Source organism: Giraffa tippelskirchi, chromosome 9, assembly GCF_054371585.1.
Source record: "Giraffa tippelskirchi isolate mGirTip1 chromosome 9, T2T-mGirTip1v1.2.pri, whole genome shotgun sequence".
Classification (NCBI taxonomy): Eukaryota; Metazoa; Chordata; class Mammalia; order Artiodactyla; family Giraffidae; genus Giraffa; species Giraffa tippelskirchi.
The window spans coordinates 73,435,662-73,457,146 of NC_137283.1; the positions used below are offsets into that span (position 1 = coordinate 73,435,662).

General features: G+C 41.8%; 1 protein-coding gene and 1 long non-coding RNA gene across 14 annotated transcripts in view; one reads left to right on the forward strand and one right to left on the reverse strand.

The window, feature by feature from the left end:
- The window catches only part of SMAP1 (small ArfGAP 1), a 178,137-nt gene that overhangs the window by 69,128 nt on the left and 87,524 nt on the right, over positions 1–21,485 (reverse strand). For 4 of the 13 annotated variants that reach the window (XR_014065194.1, XR_014065196.1, XM_081529363.1 and 1 more), the window contains one exon: positions 7,833–7,913. The exons of 2 other annotated variants lie outside the window; for them this stretch is intronic. Coding sequence is in view for 7 of the 11 variants with exons in the window: in XM_081529363.1 (XP_081385489.1) it covers positions 7,833–7,913 (81 nt within the window). In the remaining 4 variants the exon portion in view is untranslated. Of the gene's footprint in view, positions 1–7,832; positions 7,914–14,325; positions 14,407–21,485 lie in introns of all 13 variants that reach the window. 7 more of the 13 variants (XR_014065192.1, XM_081529362.1, XM_081529367.1 and 4 more) reach the window with 3 other exon arrangements.
- LOC145521173 (uncharacterized) lies at positions 7,880–19,552 on the forward strand. The gene is made up of 2 exons (XR_014065198.1): positions 7,880–10,495; positions 18,849–19,552. It is a non-coding gene; the product is annotated as an uncharacterized LOC145521173 (long non-coding RNA).

Sequence of the window (21,485 nt, forward strand, 5' to 3'; positions counted from 1 at the left end):
AGACCACTTATCAAGTACATATGTATTTTTTAAGTTTTATTAACATAAAAGTTTGTTCAAAAAGACAACTCTGCTGGTTGTTTCTGTTTTCTCCCAACTACTTAAAAAAGAATCAGGATTCATCCGCATCATCTTCTTAGAAGATTCAAACACTATTAACATTAGTATATGTGGTAAGGTGATTTTTCTCTCATAAACTTCAAGAAGTTAGTGGCAAGAATCTGCACACACAAAAAATCTTTTTAAATTTTGCATTAAAAAATTACAACACATGCTTGGGGGACCACAGGCCATTCACAGCAATCACTTTAAAGTATTGCACCAAGACACATACAAGAGGCTGGTGACTGTACCCACACATTAGGACTGACATATATACACTATTATAATAAAACAGGTAACTAAGGAGCGCCTGCTGTGCAGCACAGGGAATTCTACTCGGTGCTCTGTGGCGACCTAAACGGGAAGAAGGAAATCCAAAAAAGAGAGGACATACATATACAAATAGATGATTCACCTTGCTATACAGCAGAAACTAACACAGCATTGTAAAGCAACTATACTCCAATAAAAATTAATTTTTAAAATGTTTAAGATGAAAAAAAGAATACTCACGCACACAAGCACAGAAAGCTATACTACAAAAGGTTTAAGATAGTTATCACTAGACCGAGGGATTATGAGAAGTTATGTATTTTTTTCAAGTTTTGATTATTTATACATTTTATTTTTTTCCTACACAGAATATGTAGTATTTAATAAAGAAATAATAAAAGTTTGAATATTAAAAAATTTTAATTTGTAAAAACATAACAATATTCCAAGATAGGTGAATAATTACATAGTAAACTCATTGTAATTATCTTGGAAAGACCTTAAGAAAGTCCATGAAAATATAAAATTCTTTACTTTGATGTAATAATCTAAATTATTCTGTTAAGATACTCGTTGCATATAAAACCAGTGATGCATTTACACTTGTACAACAGGTATCTAAACATAAATACCTAATACCTTAAAGTAAGCCACGTTTTCTGAAATATATTCAGACACACACATATATACACATACAAATACATGTTCTATATAAATACAGAAGTTAGGTAGCATTAGGAAGAACTGAATACTTTTTTCCTAAATTAGACTTTGTCTTTTAATAGAAGAATAGCTCATTGAAACAGAATAGCAACTAAGGAAGATGAGAAACCAGTTTGAAATAATAAAGAGAATTCACTGACTAAAAATCAACTCTGGAGCTGTGAAAGCTATCTTTAAGGATAGAGTCAGATGATTTTAGGAACCTGTCTCTATGTTCAATAGATTTAATAAGTAATTCTAAATATAGAACTATTTATTACCATACAGATCACTAGAGATCATCAAGGCAAAGCTTATTAATGAGGAAAAAGCAGATCCAGGCAGTTAACTGACTTTGCCAAGGGGACAGTGAACCCAGACCACGGGCTTGAACCTGGCTCTCCTCCTGACCCTGCTTCTCCTGCTGCAACCAAGTCTCAACAAACACGGCCACCTGCTTCTGTAAACAATATTTACTGGAACACATTCACATTTACTGCCTGTGTGCTACAAAGGAAAAGGTGAACAGTTGTGAAAGATACCTTATGACCTAAAAGATTTATTATCTGATTCTCTGCAGAAAACCATTTGCTGATCCCTGACGTTTTAACATACAATTTAAAAGTTTCAGAACTTAACCAATAAATTCTTTCAATAATAAACTACACTATAATAAACAGCAATAAAACCAGAACCACTACTGTGGTTATTACTTTGAATTACTTTAGAAGGATTTAATTTCCCCATCCCAAGAATTGACTATTTGTCCATTTTCCATGTTTTGATATGCACATCTTTAAGAAAAACTGTAAAACTTAGAACCTCCCAAAGGAGAAATCAAGATCTGCTTATTTAAACTGAAAGAGAATTCACGTATATTCCTTTAATAGAGTACTTCTCATCTACATAAACATATTTATAGATCACCAGCTACTGGGGAGACAGTCCAGTAGATAAATCTAAACGAACTGAATTAGAAATGTCAAACATAGGACAGAATATTTTAGAAAAAGTCAAATATATACACTATTTTCCAGCAGAATATCTAAAGCACAACAGACAAACATCTATTTAAATGTCAAAAACATTTGCCCTATTAATCACTTGATTCAGTAAATTTTTAGGTTTTACCTTCCTCTTCCCAGAAAAGAACGTAAGCTGGCTCCAGCTAACCCCATTAGTAATAAGATGCTCATACAACACAGTAAGATAAACCTCGGTGAGACCTAAGTACAAAATACAATTCAAACAAAAGTAGTAGGCTGCTCAGGGAAAACAAGTGTATTTATGGAAGGAAGAAGTCCCTAAGGTACTGAATCCACTAGTTAGAAGGCAATATGAGGTGGGGTTATATAGAAACACCATTCTTTTTTAGGGAACCTTGCACTGTTCATTATAAAATGATGTAGCATGTACAACAGAACAAAAAATTGCAGTAAGAAAGCAACCTGAGGGCACATATGTCAAATCAAAGCATACACACACACACACATACACACACACACACCATATGTCAAATCAAAGCACACACACACACACACACACACACACCCCATATGTCAAATCAAAGCACACACACACACACACACACACACACACACACACACACACGACTTGGGACTTAAATCAAAGGAAAACCTGGGTTCAAACCCCTAACTGCCAACAACTGTTCGCACTGAGCAAGTCCTTTTCAGTGACTCGATGTCCTTCTAGGGTTTAGTCTACTCCTTCATAAAATTAGAGATTTGGACTAGATAGGAAAGTTCCTTCCAATCCCCCAATTAGCATACTTCCAAGTAACTGTTTATTAACTCACTGCTGCATGTCAAGTCCACGTTAATGGCTTTAATTATGTGTAGAAATAAGTGGACTTGGAAGAGGTATTCTGGAAAAATAAACCCTATCAAGCATCACTCTTTCAAACGCATGAAGGTATACAAGATGGAGCTTAGTCTGCTCTGCCTTATAAAAGAAATCCTATTTTCCCAAACTACGTAAATTATCTAACTAAACTAGATTACATTAGCCAAATCATACATTCTCTCTGATTCTTGGTTCCTCCACCTCCAACAATAACTGGTCTTTGTAAGGAGTACAGAGAGCACACACGGGTGAGGAGCTGAACGCCTTCCCTCTGAGGTCAGGAGTAAGACAGGATGCCCTCTGTCACTGATTCACAAACCAGAAATAAAAAGGGCAATAAAACCACAGAATAAGACATTTGCAAACATGTAATTGGAAAAGCACCAGTTTCTTCAGCATATATGTCGTAAGTGTGTGTGCTGATTGTTAAAAGTCAATGAGGGAAAAGTAAGCAATCCAATTTAAAAAGAGGTGAAAGATCTGAATCAGAGCTCCAAAGGGGGGCTCCAAACGGGCAATAAACATGTGACAAGCCTTGTTTATTACTGAGCCTTGTTTGTAATATACAAAATGGACATTTAAAATACAATGAGATATCACTATACACTCTTCAGACTGCAAAAAATAATATTTCTGATAATACCAAATGTTGAAAGAATGCAGGGTAACCAGAATACATTTGGTATACAGGATGCAGAGTAGCGTGACACGACTTGGCAACTGAGTATGCACAGCGGTGTTCATACTTTATGACCAAACAAGTCCACTCCTAAATGCGTCCTGAAGAAACACACGCTTAGAGGCACGTACGGAAGTGCTCACGGCAGCACTACTTATTAAGAGCTAAAGCCTGGATATAATCCCAAAGTTTATCAACAATGGGATGCATAAAGTAACAAACATAAATAGCATGAACTACTACACAACAATCAACTACGGAAACAGACAACTATATGCCCAAAAAATGCTGACTGGAAAAAAAAGCAAAACAAAAGAATACTCGTGGTATCACTTCATTTGTATGTTCAAAAAATACAGAAAAACAGTATTTTCTAAATATTATTTCTATTATTTAGAGACACATTCAGAGAACGTAAATCTATTTCTAAAATGCAAGGACATGATTATCTCTGGGGAGAAGAGAAGTGATTTAACCCGGAGGCGTTACAACGGCAGCTTCTGGGGAGCTGGCCACGTTCTGTTTCCTGACCACGTGGTGAATACAAGGCTGGTCACTTCACACTTGTAAGTGCACATGCAAACTGTACACGAGCCCACTTCCTGGCAGGTAACAGACAGCCAATAAAGTCAGTTCAGTTCAGTCGCTCAGTCGTGTCCAACTCTTTGCGACCCCATGAATTGCAGCACGCCAGGCCTCTCTGTCCATCACCAACTCCCGGAGTCTACCCAAACCCATGTTCATCGAGTCGGTGATGCCATCCAACCATCTCATCCTCTGTCGTCCCCTTCTCCTCCCGCCCCCAATCCTACCCAGCATTAGGGTCTTTTCCAATGAGTCAACCCTTCGCATGAGGTGGCCAAAGTATCGGAGTTTCAGCTTCAACATCAGACCTTCCAATGAACACCCAGGATTGATCTCTTTTAGGATGGATTGATTGGATCTCCTTACAGTCCAAGGGACTCTCAAGAGTCTTCTCCAACACCACAGTTCAAAAGCATCAATTCTTCGGCACTCAGCTTTCTTCACCATCCAACTCTCACATCCATACATGACCACTGGAAGAACCATAGCCTTGACTAGACGGATTTTTGTTGGCAAAGTAATGTCTCTGCTTTTAAATATGCTATCTAAGTTGGCCTAACCTTCCTTCCAAGGAGTAAGCGTCTTTTAATTTCATGGCTGCAATCACCATCAGCAGTGATTCTGGAGCCCAAAAAAGTAAAGTCTGACACTGTTTCCACTGTTTCCCCATCTATTTTCCATGGAGTGATGGGACCAGATGCCATGATCTTAGTTTTCTGAATGTTGAGCTTTAAGCCAACCTTTTCACTCTCCTCCTTCACCTTCATCAAGAGGCTCTTTAGTTTTTCTTCACTTTCTGCCATAAGGGTGGTGTCATCCGCATATCTGAGGTTATTGATATTTCTCCCGGCAATCTTGATTCCAGCTTGTGTTTCTTCCAGCCCAGCGTATCTCATGATGTACCCTGCATAGAAGTTAAATAAGCAGGGTGACAATATACAGCCTTGACGTACTCCTTTTCCTATTTGGAACCAGTCTGTTGTTCCATGTCCAGTTCTAACTGTTGCTTCCTGACCTGCATACAGGTTTCTCAAGAGACAGGTCAGATGGTCTGGGATTCCCATCTCTTTCAGAATTTTCCACAGTTTATTGTGATCCACACAGTCAAAGGCTTTGGCATAGTCAATAAAGTAGAAATAGATGTTTTTCTGGAACTCTCTTGCTTTTTCGATGATCCAGCAGAAGTTGGCAATTTGATCTCTGGTTCCTCTGCCTTTTCTAAAACCAGCTTGAACATCTGGAAGTTCACGGTTCACGTATTGCTGAAGCCTGGCATGGAGAATTTTGAGCATTACTTTACTAGCATGTGAGATGAGTGCAATTGTGCAGTAGTTTGAGCATTCTTTGGCATTGCCTTTCTTTGGGATTGGAACGAAAACTGACCTTTTCCAGTCCTGTGGCCACTGCTGAGTTTTCCAAATTTGCTGGCATATCGAGTGCAGCACTTTCACAGCATCACCTTTGAGGATTTGAAATAGCTCAACTGGAATTCCATCACCTCCACTAGCTTTGTTCGTAGTCACGCTTTCTAAGGCCCACTTGACGTCACATTCCAGGATGTCTGGCTCTAGGTGAGTGATCACACCATCGTGATTATCTGGGTCATGAAGATCTTTTTTGTACAGTCCTTCTGTGTATTCTTGCCATCTCTTCTTAATATCTTCTGCTTCTGTTAGGTCCATACCATTTCTGTCCTTTATTGAGCCCATCTTTGCATGAAATGTTCCCTTGGTATCTCTAATTTTCTTGAAGAGATCTCTAGTCTTTCCTATTCTGTTGTTTTCCTCTATTTCTTTGTATTGATCGCTGAGGAAGGCTTTCTTATCTTTCCTTGCTATTCTTTGGAACTCTGCATTCAGATGGGAATATCTTTCCTTTTCTCCTTTGCTTTTTGCTTCTCTTCTTTTCCCAGCTATTTGTAAGGCCTCCTCAGACAGCCATTTTGCTTTTTTGCATTTCTTTTCCCTGGGGATGGTCTTGATCCCTGTCTCCTGTACAATGTCACGAACCTCTGTCCATAGTTCATCAGGCACTCTATCAGATCTACTCCCTTAAATCTATTTGTCACTTCCACTGTATAATCATATAAAACGTACTAGTGATTTTTAAATTCCTTTGTAATCAGAGAGAACACTGTTAAGAGATTTCACTTACAGCTTCTTACTGATGCACGCTGAAGAGAAAGTTTCCAGAGGAGAATTGAAGCTATTTAAGTAACTGGGGTTATAATTACTAACTTAATCACTCCTTATAAAAACTTTTATAATATTTAACATCTGACTGAAACAAAACCTGGATGCATCCTGTGTTAGGCAAAGAAACTGATCTAACAATGTAATTAAAGAATCAAAGGAGGTAGGAAATAATACAATCAAATGTATGACAATGTCCCTGGAATTCTGAGGAAGAGAAAAAGTGTATCTACTTGGGGCAGTTAGAGGGGCTTCATGGACAAGGAGGAGGCCTAGGTAAGTTGGGGGAGAGCAAAACACAGCCATGGCCAGGCAGTTCAGTGAAGAGAGACAGGAAGTGTGTTCAGGTGGCAGCAGACAAGTCTGCCTGGTGTTGGCGGGGCCGGGGGCTAAGGGGACACACACTAGGAGGGAGGTGAAGGTGAGGATGGTGCACAGGTGTGGGTGCTACATAAAGGACTGACCAGCCTTGGGATGCTTAACAACACGTCTTAAATGTTGAAGGCACATTTATAACTTTCTGAAGGTACAGGCTGTTCTAATAAACGTAATGGAAAAAGAGCCAGTGAATACTGACTTGTACACTTCAAATGGAAGCAGTTTGTACTGTGTAATTTATGCCTTCATAAAGTCGACTATTCACACTGCAACAATTAAAATCAAGGACATGTTCTCTTTACTAATAATTCTCTTTCCATGCTTCCATTCTTGTGTGAGGAAATGCATTGAGAGCCAAGCCACCATGATTATTTAACCAAGTCCTTTACAGAAATCCATCGTATCTTGCTACAGCAAGATAGTAGGCCTCATCACATCTCTCCTGCTCATCACTGCAAAAGAACCTTTCCAAAGAATCCACAGCCTTTCCTTCAAAAAGAATCAATCTGGACCTTCAAGTCCTCTACAGTTTGAGCTCCATCTACCATTTCAGCCTCTCTTCCATACTGTCTATGCGCAGACATGGATCTTCCTTCACTCCCTACTCACTCTTTTTCCAAATAAACTCTGCTACTTTCCGCTTCTACGTCCTCAAACTGTTCTCTCCCCAGGATACACTCCCACCTCACAGGCTCAATCCTGCCTACGCTTCAGTCCACTCAAGCGCTACACTCAGTGTGGAGTGTCTTCTGAAGGCCTCTGCAGGGGTCCCTCTGCACTCTCTCAACTTCCCTGACTGTGAAGTCAGTGCAAGAAAGCTAAAACCACCACTCTTCACATCAGGAATAACACTTGCCCTTGAGGAACTCACAGGAATCTGCACCCACACATACGTACTTGATTACAAGTCATACAGGACAAGATAGATATAAGACACACTCCACAAATACTGGTTGAAAGAATGATTATTGCATATCATGAATATCTCCCAATCACCCATCTATAACTATACAGATAAGGTGTAACCTGCGTGGATTAAAAACAGGAAGAGATTTTACCTTTTCAGTCGTAAGAGGTTTTGTAGGCTTTTCTGGCTCCTTTTCTTTCTTTTTCTCTTCCTTTTTTTTTTCCTTTTCTTTCTAAAACACAGCCGAAAGTTTTGATAAGTTCACTTTTTTTAAAAATGTCAGCTCTTCATACATTTTTATTAATTGGAGTCACCATTTCAAAAGAGCACAAATTTCATTGATGACTATATTCAGTGATACTGAGATATGAAAGAAAACATAGAAAATTCATACCATCGAGTACGTTAATAACACCATAAAGAATAACTTTCCTTAAAAAAGTAAGACAGAAATGAGACAATTTAGAACTTCTTTGATATTTCAGAATTTGTTTAAAACAAATGCAGTTTCTATTCAATAAATTCTCATTGCATCTTTACATAAAGTTAGGTTTCCTAACAGCAGCCATGAAGTTGAAATTTGAATACAAAGAAAACAAAAACTAACTTATAGAACAGAATTATCAACCAGATGAAAGCGGATTACAACATGTAAACATGAGAAGAAAAATGTAAAATCACTTTAATTTTTTTTTTTCAATCACCGTAGTGTCGTGATATTTTTAAAGGGCAAATACAATTATTTTCTCATGAAAATAACATTGAAGATAGTGCTTGGGGACTAGAACGAGCTAACTGGTTTGCATATATGATACAACCCAGTCAAAGTAAACTATAACGATATTATAAAGTTCACAATTTGCATTTTCAAGAAGGATAAAATAAGGTATAATAATAAAAGCTTAAGGGCTATAAACAGGCGAGAAAAGGACAATGAAGTAGATTAACCAACGAGCATCTGTAAAGCATGTGGAGGAAAGAGATGCCTCGAAATCTACAGTCTGGTGATAATGCAACCGAGTGCAAACACGAAAGGATAAACTGCTGAACCTAGAAAAGGCAGGATAATAAACACATGAAACTTGGTGAAAATGCCTAAATGTTGCATCTGCACCCGTGCCTTTAAAAACGGTGCTTGACACCACCTCTCTCAAGAGAAGAATCTTTACTATTTGTAAATTGGGAAAGTCAACACCAGCAATTCCTAGGCCAAAATGGTAGAGATATAATTAGAGCTCCTATGGGCCAGGTACTGTGATAAGCACCTTACTGTCTAAGTTAATGTTTATAATAATGTCGGAATTAAGTCATTATTGTCATTTTACAAATGCAGAAACAAACTCTCAGGAAAGTCACCCACAGAGCCGATCTCAGCAGGGCTGAGGGCTGCAGAGCCTCCGTGCTCACTCCGTCCAGTGGGCTCTGCTTCCCACACTGTTCTCCCCACGGGGACAGCAGGCATTTCCTGAGCCCTTCTCAAGGGCTAGACAGCGTGTGACTCGCTGAGACCCGCACAAGAGCCTTCTGCGGTAAGGAATATCACCGCCACTGTGTAAGCGAGAAATAAACAGGATGTGCAGAAGTCCTTCAGATGTCATGGAGTGTTTTCCAGACACCAGTCAAGTTTAGGGAGGAAAGCAGTGTAATTGGACATCCTCACTAACATGCTGGAGGTGGATGGTCCTGCAGCCTCTCAAAGCTCTTAGTTATTTCTCAAGGATGTCACTCTCATGAGATGGGGAAGAAGCCCGTCTTTCTAATCACTACGACTGGTGGGTACATCTGAAATCTCCAAAAATCAATTAAACCAGTTCATTTCAGCTGCTCAGTTGTGTCTGACTGTTTGCGATCCCATGGACCACAGCACGCCAGGCCTCCCTGTCCATCACCAACTCCCGGAGCTTACTCAAACTCATATCCATCAAGTCAGTGATGCCATCCAACCATCTCATCCTCTGTCATCCCCTTCTCCCACTTTCAATCTTTCCCAGCACCAGGGTCTTTTCCAATGAGTCAGTTCTTCCCATCAGGTGGCCAAAGTACTAGAGTTTCAGCTTCAGCATCAGTCCTTCCAATGAATATTCAGGACTGGTTTCCTTTAGGGTTTTTGCCTTTTCATACTGTTCATGGGGTTCTCAGGGCAAGAATACCAAAGTGGTTTGCCATTCCCTTCTCCAGTGGACCATGTTTTGTCAGAACATGGCATGGCTCATGTGGCTGTGGTCCATGTGATCAGTTTGATTAGTTTTCTGTGACTGTGGTTTTCATCTGGTCTGCCCTCTGACAGATGAGGATAAAAGGCTTATGGAAGCTTCCTGATGGGAGAGACTGACTGTGGGGGAGACTGGGTCTTGTTCTGATGAGCAGGGCCACTCTCAGTAAATCTTTCCCTAGCCTTTCCCCTCTCCAGGGGATCTTCCCAACCCAGGGATTGAACCCAGGTCTCCCGCATTGCAGGCAGATTCTTCACCAGCTGAGACACAAGGGAAGCCCAAATTAAACCAGCTAGCTGTGTTTAACCGAGGGAGAGCATGATTTGATGTCTTGAACACTGGAATTTCAGTTGTCAAAATATGGCTGTAAGCAACAATTTTATGACATGGGCCTTGAAGTCACATTAAACACATGGGTTCTAGCCAAAATGGCCATCATCAAAATACCCACAAACAATAAAAGCTGGAGAGGATGTGGAGAGAAGGGAATCCTATACCATTGATGGGGATGGAAACTCATATAGTCATTATGGAGAACAGTATGGAGATTTCTTAAAAAACTAAAACTAGAGTGACATCAGTTCAGTTCAGTCGCTCAGTCGTGTCCGACTCTTTGCGACCCCATGAATTGCAGCATGCCAGGCCTCCCTGCCCATCACCAACTCCCGGAGTCCACTCAAACCCATGTCCATCGAGTCAGTGATGCCATCCAACCATCTCATCCTCTGTCGTCCCCTTCTCCTCTTGCCCCCAATCCTTCCCAGCATCAGGGTCTTTTCCAATGAGTCAACCCTTCGCATGAGGTGGCCAAAGTATTGGAGTTTCAGCTTCAACATCAGACCTTCCAATGAACACCCAGGATTGATCTCTTTTAGGATAGAGTGACATATGACCCTGCAATCCTGCTTCTCTGCATATATCCAAAGAAAAACATGATCCGAAAAGATACACGTGCCCCAATGTTCACTGCAGCACTGTTTAAAATAGCCAAGACATGGAAGCAACCTTAATGTCCACCAACAGAGGAATGGATAAAGAAGACATGGTACATACATACAACGGAATGTTACTCAGCCATTAAAAAGAATGAAACAGCCATTTGCAGCAACATGGATGGACCTGGAGAGTGTCATATTGAGTGAAGTAAGTTAGAGAAGGATAAGTATCATATGATATCCTTTATATGTGGAATCTAAAAAGAAATGACACAAATGAACTTACAAAACAGAAACGGACTCCCAGACTCAAGAACGAATTTATGGTTGCTGGCAGAGGGAGGATGGGGGAAGGGATAATTAGGGAGTCTGGGATGGACATGTATTCACTGCTGTATTTAAAATGGATCACCAACAAGGACCTACTGTACAGCACAGGGAACTCTGCTCAGTGTTAATGCTGCAGCCTGGATGAGGAGGGAGTTTAGGGGAGAATGGATACATATAGTATATGTACGGCTGAGTCCCTTCTCTGGTCACCTAAAACTATCACAACATTGTTTGTTAATAGTCTATACTTCAACACAAAATAAGTATAAATGAAAAAAAAATTTTTTTAATAATAAAGAAAGGAGACAAAAATAAGGAACTTAAAGCCAGGCAACTCATCAGGTGATTGGCCTATTTAAGATACAAGTTTCCTAAGGGAATGGTGAAATATATTTATTTTTTTAGGTTGGAGGAAATATGTCTTTAGTATCAATGCTCCTGATGAGTTGTTAAGGCAGTTGCTATTTCTTCTTTGGCTCTTAGTAGAATGAACAGAAATCTCAAATATTTCTGTAAATTCTTTCTGGAAAACAAATCTCTCTCTCTCTCTCCTGAGAATGCCTCAAAACCAAAGCTGCTAGAAAAGGTTTGCTCTGAAGAGATTAGTTTTAACCACTCTATGAAACAAGCAATATTCAAAACCTTATAAATAAGCTAAGATGCACCAGTGGCAGACCTTTCTAGGACCCTAACGTTTAGTGAGCGTTATTAAACTTTCACTTTCTATGTTTTCTCAAAACATAAAAAAACATGGGCTCTAAATGCAGATCATATAGTTTGACCTACAGACAACACCCATCTTTAGAATCAAAAGCTGCTGAAAGACCAAAGAGTATTGTGAGAATCTAAGTTGTTTTAAACTATTTTCTCAGCAAGAATAAAACACAGCAGTGTTTGATATTTCAAAACAGTAGTTCCTGAAATTTGATTACATAGCCAAATGATATCGTGAAACAGGAGACCTTCTGCAAAAGAGAACAGGAAAAAATGTTCAAGTCCTATAAGGCAAAGAAAAGTAGATCTTGGGTTCATTAAAGATACGGTCTCTAAAACTTTTTTTATGCACGTCTGTCTTAAAATGCTGTGCGCATACATACTCAATATATGTATGTATTTATCAGTAAAGCACAGATAGCACTCTATTATACACTTTATAAAACACATGTAAAATTAGAGATTTTAAAAGGGTAAGAAATAAAAACCATGAATAAACCTTCTGACAGACTGCCCTGAAGGGCCCCCTGGTGTCTGAATGCTGTCAGGCAAGATGACGCCACTCGCCGGGTAAGACCTTGCTTTCCAGGACCTGGCGGCCAGCCCCGCACAGCAGACCCGTGACCTGAGCGTTTCCACCCTGTGAACAGGCCCCGCGGCCACGCTTCCACGCCCTCGAGGCCACCTCCGCCTCCTGCAGGGCTTCCTCTCTGCTCCTGACCCCTGACCCCTACAACTCTCTGAGCACCCAAGTCTCTCCAGCTCCAACCACGCCCTTCATGCTGCAAACCAGCCCTCAGTGTCTCCCCGGCCCCTTGCTGTGCTGTGAGGTTCACGAGGGTCCAGCTGTCCGCTCTCATGTCCCCACTCAACACACTGTCCGCGGGCTGCCTCCGCTTCCCTCCGACCGGGGTCTCCCCTCGGCCTCCAGACCTGTGTCTCCAACCTCCCGCAGACCCCTCACAGCTGTTCAGTCACCTCACATTCAACACACCCGACGCTTAAGTCCGCCCCTCCCTACCCTCACCCCAAAGCTGCCCCTCCTCCTCAGCCTGGATCCCTCCTTGGATCCTTCTCCCTGGACAGTGCATCTTCTGCTGAGACGCTCAGGCCTGCAACCAGGAGTCACCAAGGCTCCCAGAGCGCCTCCACGACTCACTCATCACACACCTCATGGACCCGACCTTCTCCGGGGCTCTGACGACCACTCTCCCCTCCACTCCCTCTGCCTCCAGTCCAGCACATGCTCCCATCATTTTATCCCTGAGCCAGAGCAGCAGGTCCTCAGGCCTCTTCTACGTCCAGCAGCACAAAGCTCACCCTGCGGAGACGGTGGAGCAGACAGTTCGGAGGGGAAAATCGGCTCCGGACACTCCTGCCCGTGGAAGGCACTGAGGAGCCAGGACCCTCGGGTCAAAGCCCAGATGCACCAACGGGCTCCCAGGAAGGTTCCCCTCCGCTTCTTCCCCAGCCACATGCGTCCCAGCCCGCCTTCTGCCACAAGCCCCGCTCATCCTGCTCTGTCCGCAGGCTTTCTTCACAGGACGCTTTCTCTGCTTGGACTGCACCCCAGTCCTCACAGCGAACATCCAGGAAGAGTGTAGACGCATCAGAGGTAGGGCCCTGGGCCATGTGGCGCCGTGACTGCCCAGCAATCACAGCACCCGCTCGGCTGCGTCAGAAACCCCTGTGAAGTTCCCCACCTTCCTCTGTAAGATGGAAGTGTCTCCCGGGCAGAGGACACACCTTATTCGTCTTTGCATCCCAGATGTCAAGTATACCATTTAGCAATGAGGAGACACAGAAAAAATGTGAGATAAAGGATGTCTCAAATTCACTATGGTCATTATAACAACAACAAAAAGATAAAAGAATCAAAAAAATTAAAACCTTCAACTATTTATAGGGATGACTTTAAAAGTCCATAACGGTATAGCATCATGCTCCCTAACCACTCCTACCCCACACACATCCCAACAATTATCACTCTTTGCAACAATGATGACTCTCCACTCATACACTGTATCTATATGATGGTTACCACGGCTTAAAAAACAAAATGACATTAACGTTCTTCAAGAGTTTACAGTAACAGAATCATAGAAAGAAAATTTTTAACCAAAAACTCCTCCTAGTAAATCAAAGAATTCAAGAGCAATTATAGAAAAGTTCCTTTAAGCCTAAGGTGGTAGTGGAAACAACAGCAAAAAACTAATCACTTATTAAATGCTGAACTATATCTATGGAACCAATAAATTAGTCTTTCTGAAGTCAAATACAGATTAAAGCTCTTTAATCCTACCTGTAGCATAGGAAAGTGGTCTTAAAATTGTTGTATTTAATGTATTTAATACTGGAGACCATTCAAAGCATAAACAACTATTACAGCATCCCAAATGATGGCACGTTCACACCAAGCGTATGGACGCAGCTGGCTAGAACACCACCATACCTCCAATTTGTTTTTCTCAACAGCAGCTTGTAGAGAAGGAGAGGATACCAAAGGCTGAAGAGGAGCATCAGAGGAGGCAATCTGTGGAATGCAGGTGGGAAGTCAGGAGGAAAAAACAAAAAGAAAGTAATCAGAATTATAGGCACAGGAAAGAAACAAACACTCATGCATTTCTGAGCTACAGAAGCACTTAGAAATATGTTAAAGGAAAATAATGCACCAAGAAGAGTGTTGCTTTTCAAGGACTTCCATGTGGAATTTCTGTAGGTAAAAGTATTTATTACAAAAAAGTGTATGATTTAAAATGCATTTCACTCTAACATAAAATTTAAAATGCACTCAGACAAGATCATCCCCAAAGTATCTGAGAAACAATTGTCTCTGGCGGTTCTCCTTCTGTCAGCGTTACTGCCAGAGTGCTCATGCTCTGACAAGCTCTTCCAAGTGGCTGGACTGCATGAATGAGAACTTGTTCCCGCTGACATAATTGCTTTAAGAATGGAAAACACCACAGAGCTGAGACAGTAAAAGTTAACCAAAGTTTTAATCAACTGTTTAAGAAAACAGAAAGAAGGCTGGGAGCGAAGAGAGGGAATTAAGGCGGTGTAACAGCTAAGCAGCAGGCTTACTGTAAAGCCGTGCGTACACTCCCCTCTTGGAGCTCCGTGCGTGCAACCAGCACCCCCAGGGCTGCACTGGCTGCATCACCCCAAAGCACGGTGAGACAGCTGCACGTGCAGCAACGGCCCTTTGCTGCTGCTAAGTCGCTTCAGTCGTGTCCGACTCTGTGCGACCCCACAGATGGAAGCCCATCAGGCTCTGCCGTCCCTGGGATTCTCCAGGCAAGAATACTGGAGTGGGTTGCCATTTCCTTCTCCAGTGCATGAAAGTGAAAAGTGAAAGTGAAGTCGCTCAGTTGTGTCTGACTCCTAGCGACCCCATGGACTGCAGCCTACCAGGCTCCTCCATCCATGGGATTTTCCAGGCAAGAGTACTGGAGTGGGATGCCATTGGCCCTTTACACAGAGACAATTTCATCTAGAAGCCGCTTCACTCAGCTTACCCAGTTCCTACAAGCATACTTGATCACTTTAATGGAAGCATTATCTTCCTGCTCTCTTTACTGCCAAAATATAACTGAAATACATTTACAAAATGTGTAGTAGATCTTTGGAGCTGTTAAACTGACATCTCTATATTGCTCTATCATATCAATAGTGCCTATGAGGAATCTTTAAAAATAAAAGGTGCTATTACAGAAAGGTCATTATGCAATGTCAAAATAACAATGTGAGATGGTAAGTTTTCATTCAATCTGCTTGTTCCTGAGTTAGTTATGGCTGCAATTCTGAATCACAACCCAAGCCCATAATTTTTAGCGGGTCTTTGCTGGCACACTGTTCGCTCTGTTAAAAGTATAGAAACTAGCCATTCGATGACAACTAACTGAAATTACATATAGAAGAAAATATTTAACAAGATAAACTGTGCCTTAAAGACTAGCTGCAAAACTAATTTATTCCACTGGACATTTCCCTGCTAGAGATATGGAGAAAACAAGAGATTGGAAATAGCACATAAAATCACTTAAGATGGTAACCTGTATCATAAAGACCTTTTTGCCCAAATTTATGTAAAAGCTGAACAAAAAATATAACAAAGAAATAAAGGCATCTAATATGTTGTGTTACTAATTCAAGATAATTCACTGTAGAAGTATGTTTTCTCCTCCTGAGAGGATGATAAACTGATTTGGCCACTTTTAAAATTCAGATGTTCACTGTTCATGGAATCTTGATTCAAACTAGAATCAAGATTGCCGGGAGAAATATCAATAACCTCAGATATGCAGATGACATCACCTTTATGACAGAAAGCAAAGAGGAACTACAGAGCCTTTTAATGAATGTGAAAGAGGAGAGTGAAAAAGTTGGCTTAAAACTCAATATCCAGAAAACTAACATCGTGGCATCTGGTCCCATCGCTTCATAGCAAAGAGATGGGGAAACAGTGGAACGAGTGACAGACTTTATTTTCTTGGGCTCCAAAATCACTGCAGATGGTGACTGCAACCATGAAATTAAAAGACGCTTGCTCCTTGGAAGAAAAGCTATGACCAACCTAGACAGCATATTAAAAAGCAGAGACATCCCTTTACCGACAAAGGTCCGTCTAGCCAAGGCTATGGTTTTTCTAGTAGTCATGTACAGATGTGCGAGTTGGACCATAAAGAAAGCTGAGCGCTGAAGAATGGATGCTTTAGAACTATGGTGTTGGAGAAGACTCTGGAGGGTCCCTTGGACTGCAAGGAGGTCAAACCAGTCAATCCTAAAGGCAATCAACCCTGAATATTCATTGGAAGGACTGATGCTGAAGCTGAAGCTCCAATACTTTGGCCACCTGATGCAAAGAACTGACTCACTGGAAAAGACCTTGATGTTCGGAAAGATTGAGGGCAGGAGGAGAAGGGGACGACAGGGGATGAGATGGCTGGATGGCATCACCGACTCATCTTGATGAGTTTCAGCAAGCTCTGAGAACTGGTGGTGGACAGGGAAGCCTGGCATGCTGCAGTCCATGGGGTCACAAAGATTCGGACACGACTGAGCCACTGAACTGAACTGAACTGAAAAGTCAGATGGAGCAATATAAAACTATTTAGTAAATATTAGTCTTTCAACGAAGCATTTTAATGCCAAAGTAAAGCATTAATACTATGTTCCAGCTAGGAAAACACACGGAAATCCTTGTTCAACAGGAAAGACATCTGAAAAGTCAACAGGAAAATTCACAGGTGAATGTGAACAGACTGTGTACCCATAAATCAAACTATCAACTGCCAATAAGAAAGGGACAGTCTAACAGGACACACGAAAACAGGGATGAGTCTCAAAAACATGCTGAAAGAGGCCAGACACCCAAGCATAAACAACGTATGATACCATTTACGTGAAACGTCAGTAGCAACGAATGCAGTCTACGGCGACAAAGAGCAGACCAAGGGCTACCCGGGACAGGCGTGGGAGGAAGGGGGCACAAGGCACCTTCTGGAGGGGAGGGAGGGGTCTACATCCCAACTGTGGTTGCGGCTGCACAGAAGCAATGAGTGATGAGCAGGGTAAGCTCCATTATGCAAGCAAGGAATGAAGACCTAGAGTCTAGAGCTAGAAGCAAGAGACACAACAGACAGGCAGATGGATGGGGGAGAACCCAAAGGGCGGGCAAGAGAAGGAAAGAAAAAAATAACAGAGGAAAGAAAAACTAGCTGCTCTCGTGTTCTTTCCAAAACTCTCAGGACCACTGCCCACCCCCTCCACTGAGTACCCGAGCAGAAAACCACCACCTGCCATCTGGATTAGTCCTCCAGTCCCGCTTGTCCATAAACTATGCATTCACACATGTTCTACAAGGCCAGAGTTCAAACCCCTTAACTAGACCACACGGTCCCCTGCCTGCTCCCTCCCTCCCTGACCCAGCCACCACCTGTCTAGGCGCACTGGACTCCCTGGGCGGCAGCTCTCCAGTCTGCTGCTCCGGCCGCCAGGGGTCGCTGCTTCGCTGCTTCCTCTGCTGGAAACCCTGCGCCTCCAGGGGACCCCCGCCCTGCCCCCTTCCTGATACCACCTCTCCCTGGACGCACCCCCTGGTCCTCCCGTTTGCACCTGGCAAGACACTGCGCTGCCAAGACACTGCGCTCCTGCAACACTGTGTCCAGTAAAGATGCCGTTACTTATGGGGATTCTTTGTTCAAGTGAAGTTCTCTGAGACGGACATTGTTCCTACTTTGTTCACCATCTTCAACATCTGGCATTCAACAGGTCTCAATAGATTTTTTAGTTGAGGAAAACAGGACAAGAGCGTCTCAAAGACAGACACAAAAGGAGGCTCACATCAGTAGCTCCCACTGTGCTCAGAAAGGGCTCTGGCTTACTCACTCTCTTCTCTGAAATCTCAGGCAAGTTATCTACACTCATTGTGAAATTCAGAATTTATTTTGTAACTAGATGATAATTTCATTTCACTACATTCCAGTACTTTTACTGAGAGAAGACAAGACTCTGACCTTGAAAATAGCACTGGGAATCGGTGGCGTTGGGAAATGCGCTTGTCGTGTTTGACTGTCCCTCTACTCCCCACCCTTCTCCCTGCCCCATCTATGGTCTCCTTCAGGAATAAATGAGCTATCACCCTTCCCTCAACGATTCTTAAATCCAGAAGGTCTTTTCGAGGCCACCACCAAAGTCAACAGTATGCAAAGAAATTCCCCAAGCAATCCAAGTGTACAAACCCACCTACTACAAAAGGAAAACTGATCAGGCTGTTGGAAAATGGTTTTCCAACTGCCACGTTCCAGCATAAGGTGAACAAATACACACTGAAAAGATACCAAGTATTATAAAAATACCAGTATGATTATTTGAAGGTCGTAAGGCAAATTGCTCATTTTATCTTTTCAAGAAAAGATCACCTTATTTTCTTGACAATTTTTTTGTTGTTGCTGTCACTGCTGTTCAGTCCCTAAGCCATGTCCAGCTGTGTGACCTCATGGACTGCAAGCCAGTCTCCTCTGTCCTCCACTATCTCCCACAGTTGCTCAAATTCAAGCCCACTGACTCAGTGATGCTATCTATTTCATCCTCTGTCATCCCCTGCCTCCTTCTGCCTTCAATCTAAATGAAAACCTGCTGCTCCAAAACAACTGACAAGGACCTTATGGATTAACTGTAATACACGCCTTAAACCAGTTTTAGAAATTTTTGACCATATATTTTAAGTGGAGATTCTAATCACAGCAGTTCTTAAATGGCTGTCTCATGATCTTTCAGTATCCTGTGAAGCTTAAGTTCTTCAGAGCTGAGAAATCATCTAAAAAATATAGTTTCCAAAGTAAATTACCTTCCATGGCATGTGTCAGATATAAAACACATTTACTGAACTAATAAATAAATCATACAAAAGAAATCACCAACTACAACTCGTCAGTAGGGGAGTTAAAAGACTGGCAAACTTAAGTACCCAGAGTCACCAAATACACAGAAGAAGCCTGAATTTTAATATACTAACTTTAAAATAACTGGATAAGGCACTAAGACATGTAGAATTCTGGAGAAATTTCAAACAGAAGTTCATTAATCGCCACATCAGTCACCTGGACGCCCCTAACTTAAAGGGGCTGACTGAACTGTGGCGATGCTAACCCTACAGACCTCAAGCGCTGCGCCCGCGTGCTGCAGCCACTGGGCTGGGACTCTGCTCCTGTGTCTCCTCCCCACAACACGGGCCTCGCGGCGGCTCCTGTGCATAAAGCACTGAGTAACACAGACTGCCACTGCAAACACTGCAGGCAACACCTTGTTTAACTCTCCTGAGAGGACCATCAACAGTAGACACCATGACCGTTCCTACTGCACAGAAGAGACTAAAACTGGAACAGAAAAGGAGCAACAACCCCAACCTGAAGCTGCGTATTTAACATTAATCTTCAGTCACCACTTGATCATTTATCATCTAAGTTTCTCATTCCCATCTGGAAGGATATCTAAATGGATTGCAATTCATACTGTTTTACAATTATTGCTCATTTATCTTAATGAACTGTACAATCATCAGTTAATTGTTAACAGTGGTTGTTGCTCAGTCGTTAAGTCATGTCTAACTCGGTGACCCCGAGGACCGCAGCACGCCAGGCTTCCCTGTCCTTCACCATCTCCTGGAGCTGGCTCAAACTCATCTCCACTGAGTTGGTGATGCCATTCAACCATCTCATCCTCTATCGTTCCCTTCTCCCCCTGCCCTCAATCTTTCCTGGCAATAGAGTCTTTTCCAATGAGTCAGAGTTTAATAAAATTAAAAGTGCTAACTCGTTTTTATTATAGCACAATTCAGAAACATTATTTCCACAACAATTTCTAAGTTGAAATAATGTATTAATTTTACTTTAATTGTACTAAATTCTAGTCTTCATACATACATGTGTATAGACATATATAATATACATACGTATAACAAAGTAAGTTAAAATTTTCCTGTTTTTAAACTTTTACATAATACTCAATTTCAATACTTCAAACGCAAGAAGGCAAAGTGGTTCTCTGAGGAGGTTTTACAAATAACTGAGTAAAGAAGAGAAGCAAAAAGCAAGGGAGAAAGGGAAAGATACACCCAACTGAATGCAGAGTTCCAGAGAATAGCAACGAGAGATTAGCCTTCTTCAATGAACAATACAAAGAAATAGAGGAAAACAACTGAATGGGAGAGACTAGAGATCTCTTCAAGAAGACTGGAGATATCAAAGGAACATTTCATGTAAGGATGGGCCATGATAAAGGAAAGAAATGGTAAAGACCTAACAGGCAGAGAGATAAAGAAGAGGTGGCAAGAATACACAGAAGAACTGTACAAAGAAAGTCTTAATGACCCAGACAACCAGAGTGGTGTGGTCACTCACCTAGAGCCAGACATCCTGGAGTGTGACGTCAAAGGGGCCTTAGGAAGCGTTACTACCAATAAAGCTAGTGAAGGTGATGGTATTGCCAGCTGTGACACACCACTGGTTACGGGGAGTGAAGGGCGGACAACAGAACAGGTTTCTTTTTTTTTTTTAACGGTAATCTTTATTATTTATGGTTTTAGCCAGACCATGTGTGGCATGTGAAACCTTAGGTCACCAACTTGGGGTCAATCTGTGCCCACTGCACTGGGAACACAGAATCTTAACAACCGAACCGCCAGGGAAGTACCCAAGACAATTTTCTGTACTCAAAGTTCTTCAAATGTCCCCTATCACTCGTCCATGAAAGCACGCCAGGGAGGGCAGGTTTACTCTGCACACCTGTGGGAGAATTCTAAGACAGCCACCAAAAGCCCTACACACCCTGGGTTCTAAAATGAGTTCCCAAAATTTCAAACAAAAATATACTACTTTCATTTTAAAGTTTGTCCTTTGTTTCCCCCACAATGCTACAGGTAAAGTTAATTTCATGGACATTATCAACATCTCTCTCAATTTTGTCCATTTTTACCTATCTTTCAAAAGATTTCCTTTTCTATATCCACCAGAAATGCAGCCCAAACTCTATCAAGGGTACCTCTGCTCCAAAATATACATATTTGATTGAATTTTTTAGTATATTGCTTCTCCACATGTACCAAAAAGGAAA